This window comes from Rattus norvegicus, chromosome 3, assembly GCF_036323735.1.
Source record: "Rattus norvegicus strain BN/NHsdMcwi chromosome 3, GRCr8, whole genome shotgun sequence".
Classification (NCBI taxonomy): domain Eukaryota; kingdom Metazoa; phylum Chordata; class Mammalia; order Rodentia; family Muridae; genus Rattus; species Rattus norvegicus.
Window position 1 is genome coordinate 18,913,165 of NC_086021.1, and position 5,515 is coordinate 18,918,679.

The 5,515-nt window shown below is 45.7% G+C and overlaps 1 protein-coding gene across 1 annotated transcript; it reads left to right on the forward strand.

The window, feature by feature from the left end:
• LOC134486274 (Y-linked testis-specific protein 1-like) lies at nt 561-2,804 on the forward strand. The gene is made up of 2 exons (XM_063285190.1): nt 561-696; nt 1,722-2,804. Exon 2 carries the CDS (start codon nt 2,201-2,203, stop codon nt 2,588-2,590), a length of 390 nt encoding a protein of 129 aa, XP_063141260.1. The 5' UTR covers nt 561-696; nt 1,722-2,200; the 3' UTR covers nt 2,591-2,804.

The window sequence follows — 5,515 nt, forward strand, 5'->3', positions numbered from 1 at the left end:
GCAGGTCCAGGAGCTAATTTTTCCTCGCTTTTTGCAAAGAATCCATAATTCATGATTGCCATTGACTTCAACACAAGGTATTTAATCCTGTCAAATTCCAGCTTTGTCTGAATAAAAATTGCCCTCCTCTGATTGTGGGTTTTGATAAAGCTAATTTTGGGGTGATATCCAGTGGGCTGCCTCAGAGAGAGAGACTAGCGATATTTCTGATACGGAGAATGGCTTAAAGATAACCAAAGGAAAGATAGGAGCTGGGAAAATAACCACCAAGGATGTTGGTGACTCAGAAACCAAAGACTTTTTCAGAAAAAAAATGCATGAAAAGAGCTACTTGGACAGACTGTGACTCAAGTCATCAGAATATTTGGGTAGGGACTTTATTTTGGGTCTCCAGGAGGCTACATGAGAAGCTAAAAACCTAGATGCTGGAAGTTTCTAAGCGTAACTAGGGAAGGAACTGGCCTGAGAGCGCTTCTATGACGTAAGCATCGCCTGGATGAAGTCATAGAGCCCTGGGCGGAGGTTGCGCTTCTCGTCCACTTGGGGGCGCTAGACTCCCCTGAAGGTGGTTTCACTATCTTCGCAGCGGGGTGTGAAAGCCAGTTCAGCTCCTGAACCCCACAATTGTTCAACAGCCTTTTGGTGCCTGACTGGTTCCCGAAGACAGAATCTGGACGACTAGGACATTTTCTCTCAGTAAATACGTTTATGAGGATAACTGGGACCCTTGTAGCCCAGAAAGCTAAAAGTTTTCCCTCGTACAGCGAGTAACCGTATGTTCTAATGTCTTCCACGTTTGAGAGCTCGGTGGATGGTCTAGGCTAGACAGTCTAAGAGTTTGTTATCCTTTGCTAACAATATCTAATTCATAATTCTACTAAAATGCCAAAGCTCCTCTCTGTGCCTGTGCATTTTAGGAGATAATATTTCTTTTAGATTTTTTTTTTCGGAGCTGAGGACCGAACCCAGGGACTTGTGCTTGCTAGGAAAGTTATCTACCACTTAGGTAAATCCCAACCCCAGGAGATATTATTTCTAAATGGCTGTTGTTGCCTAGACCAAAGTCCCTTGATCCAGTTGAATATGCAACAGCTTTGTGTAATAAACCTGGGGCTGGGTCATGATGCACAATAGAGAAAGTCAGTGGACTGGTGTGCTGTGTCTCTGGGCAGATACTTGTGGATTTTGCCACATACCTCATAGTTAGAGGGTAGAAGAAGGGTATGGCCAACCTTTTGGCTCCTTTGCTATCCTTTCTCTGTTCTGCTTGGTTAAAGTGGGGGCAGGGATACTTAATCCCACACTGACCTATACATTCAAGGAGAGGTTCCTCAGCAGAGGCATAGTGCCTCGGGCTGAAGAAATGTGTCTGAATATGTTATTCTGAGCTGTAGAGAACCATTTGCTCATTTCCCTTTGAACTTTTGATTTTGATTTTTGAGACAGTGTTTTTCTGCGTGTAGCTTGGCTATCCTTGAACTAACTCTGTAGACCAGGCTGGCCTTGATCTCACAGAGGTCGGCCTCCCTCTGCCTCTTGAGTGCTGGAATTAAAGGTGTGCTCCACCATTGCCCAGCCCTCCTATGAACTTCTGATTACGACAGAATTAGATTCAGATGCTCAGACTTGTTTCCCATCCCCTTCGTCACCTGCTCCAAAGTTCTCTTAGACAAGAGCCTTGGTCCAGCGCCCTCCCCACCCCACCCCCATTGTCCTTGCAGGCACTCACATGACAGAGGGAACAGCATTGTGTCTGGTTTAAGAAGGCGAGCTCTTCAAACCCAGGGCACGGGCAAGTATGAAGCCTGAACACAGAACAATAGCCACAAGACAGTGGACCAGGATGCCGTGGCTTACCACACTAGGTCTAAAGCCAAGAAGAGGAGGATGTCTCTGAGGAGGATGAGCACACCATCCACCCAGAAGCGGATGAGGAGGAGGCCTTCTCCCCAGGCCCTGGTGACATTGTGGGCTTCAGAATTTCCCACGGATGGAAGGAAGGTGATGAGCCCGTCACCCCATGGAAGGCCATCGTTCTAGATCAACTGCCAACAAATCCCTCTCTCTATCTGGTCAAGTATGACGGAATTGACTGTGTCTATGGACTGGCACTTCCAGTGATGAGAGGATTTTAAAGCTAAAGATCTTGCCTCACAAAGTAGTGTTTCCTCAAGTGAAAGACACCCATCTCGCAAGTGCCATGGTTGGCCGAGCTGTGGAGCATAAATTTGAGGGCAAACATGGCTCTAAGTACAACTGGAGGGGGGTGGTCCTAGCCCAGGTGCCGATCATGAAGGACTGGTTTTACATCACCTACAAGAAAGATCCAGTCCTATACATCTACCAGCTCCTGGATGATTACACAGAAGGTAACCTCCGTATCATTCCAGAGACTCCTCTAGCAGAGGTGAAGTCAGACGTTGACAGCAACATCTTAACAGGTCAATGTGTGCAGTTCACCAGAAGCGACCGGTCCAAAAAGATCGGCAAAGTCATTTACCAAGTTCTAGGCAAGCCTTCCGTGTACTTGTTCAAGTTTGATGGCAACGTCCACATCTATGTCTATAATCTGATGGAAAAGATCCGTTAAGGTGAAATTCACAAAGTAAGGGGGACATAGATGGGGAATTTATAGGATTGGGGGGAAAATGTTTGTTTTTCTGTGTTTCAGATACCCACATGCCTTTGACAACCCCAGTATCTTTTCCAGTGGAATTTGTTTTTGCTCTAAAAATTAAAACGTGCGATGTGACGTGTTGTGTGTGAACACTTTGGTGGAGGAGACGGGCTGTGGTGGATGGAACATCGAGAGGAAGCCGGAAAAGTCAAGGCTGTGAACAGTAAGTCTGATGTCACATAGACTAAAACAAACAGGACTGAGCTGGTCTGGTATTTAGGGAGAGAAAAGAACTGGAGAAGAGGCTTAGAGGAGCAGGGATGGCACGGGGGAAAAAGATGGATGTTTAGGAAGCAGTGGAGAGGAGCCAGACATAGATAGAGTCTCTGAGGTGAAGTTTGAGGGAGAAACAGACAGTTGGGGAAAGAGGGGCAGGGAACAGGGAGGTGGTCTTGGAACTCAAGGGGAAACCCAATAAACTGATCCAAGGAGACTCAGAATCAGAGAAGGTCGGGGAGTGTTTGACTAACGAAACCTAATGAAACCTGTTTCTCATCTGTACATGTATTATTTTTAATTATGTGGGTGGGGGCAAGTCATGAACACAGGAGACCACAGAGACAAGAATAGTCTGGTCCTCTGGAGCTGGAATTAAAGGTGGTTGGGAGACATTGGACATGAGCTCAAAGAACCGAATCCAGGACCTCTTTCAAAGCAGATGAGCTCTTGATCCATTGGTCATCTCTCCAGGCCCCTAAAGTCATCTTTTTAAATAATTCCAACCTTCACATACAGAGAAGAGACAAGGATGAGGGTAAAAAAGACTAAATTGATGGTGATGTGGAAGAAAGACTAAAGAACACATGAGGGAGTAGAGGACACTGAGGGACGAAGGAATTCCAAGATGGAGTTCTCAAATAGTGAAGCAGGAGAACCAGGAAGAACAGAAAGGGTCTAGAATGAGTTGAACTTGGGCCACATCCATATTGGTCTCTTTGGTTTCTTAAAGAACAGCCAAGACATCATTACAGAAGGTGGAAGTGAGGGGGAGGCTTCCCCGGAGGACATTTTGACGAGGATAACGCAAGAGTAGTAAATGCCAAACTAAGTTTATATCTATCGATTCCTGAAAGTATCATAAAGCCCATTATTTTGTATGATCAGTAAAAGGTAATTTAAAAGGGAAGTTGAGGATGCTGTGAGCTTCTCTCAGGTGTTACGTGGATCCTGTGTTTAGCTTCCCTAAGCACTGTTTGACTCTGTTGCAGCTTGTAATATCTTTTGAGGTCTCTGCTGAATGCCCCTCGATGACCACAAGATCTCCTGCACTGGCTTGTCTTGTCTGGCTCTCTTTCGACTGGATGGCTTCCTACACACCTGTGGGCCCTGTTACCCTATCTAGCCCAAAGAAGTCCCAGTCTCTTACTCATATGTAAGCTTATCCTCAGAAAACTCTTGATGGTGCCTCCAATGCCGAGGTTCTGAGCTCTTTCCTCTGCCATTTGCCGTGACTTTAAAATGCTTTCTGCTTCCTGACCATGTAGCTCTCTCCTCCTGAGAAGCCCCTTGTACCCCATGGGGTCTCCCTGAGCCACATCTACACTCCAAGAAGGTCTTTGGAGGAAACATTTTCATGGACTCATTCATTGTTCTTTCTTCTCTCAAGAATAAGTTTCTCACTGTAAGACTTGAAAATACTTTCTAGCATTGATTAATTCTGCTATTTGTTGGTTTTTATAATAGATAGTTGTCTGACGGTTTCATTGCTGCAAAAAGACATCATGACCAAGGCAACTTATATGGGACAACATTTAATTAGTGCTGGCCTTCATGTTCAGAAGTTCTGTCTATTTTCATCAAGGCAGGAAGCATGGAAGCATCTAGGCAGACATGGTGTTGGAGAAGAAGCATATCTCCCCCACAGTGATATGCTTCCTCCAACAAGGCCACACCTACTCCCACAAGGCCACACCTCCTACTTGTGCCACACTTCCCATGGGACAATCACATTCTAACCACCGCCCTGATTTTATGCCAACTTGACACAAGGTAGAATCATTAGAGAAGAGGGAGCCTCAGTTGAGAAAATGCCTCTATAAGATCCAGCTGTAGGGCATTTTCTTAGTGTTTGGTGGGGGAGGGCTAAGCCCACTGTGAGCGGCACCATTCCTAGGCTGGTGGTTCTGGGTTCTATAAGAAAGCAAGCTAAGCAAGACATGAGGATCAAGACAGTAAGCAGTGCCACTCCATAGCCAATGGCTCAGTTCCTGCCTCCAGGATCCTGTCCTGTTTGAGTTCCTGTCACAACTTCCTTTGCTGATGAGCAGCAATGTAGAAGTGTAAGCTGAATAAACCTTTTCCTCCCTAACTTGCTCTTCGGTCATGGTGTTTCCTTACAACAATAGGAACCCTAAGTAAGACAATGTCTTATAGAAACAGTGTGTCTAGTAGAGCCACAGACGCTTACCTCATAACCACAAATAGAGACGTAGAGACACTTTGTTTTAATTTAAAGGTAAGACTTGCTCATGTACTGACCTGTGACGTTCTAGTTTGCTTCCTTCTCTCCGTGATGAATGACATGATCAAATCTAACATGGGGAGGAAAGGGTTATTTGCCTTACAGGTTACAGACCATCACTGAGGGAAACCAGAGCAGGAGCTTGAAGCTGTAACAAGGAGCTCTGCTTGTTGGCCTGCTCCCTGTCTCATTCAATGTTCTGTTGCTGTGAAGAGACACCATGGTCAAGGATCTACTATAATGAAAGCATGTAATTGGAGGCTCCCTTACACTTTCAGACGTCTGGTCCATCATCATGGCAGGGAGTATAACACGGGAGCAATAGAGAGCTACTGCTCTGTAAGCAGAGAGAGAGAGAGAGAGAGAGAGAGAGAGAG

Excerpts from the sequence above, each read along its gene's own strand:
- LOC134486274 (XM_063285190.1), top strand. The coding sequence starts at position 2,201 with ATGGTTGGCCGAGCTGTGGAGCATAAATTTGAGGGCAAACATGGCTCT.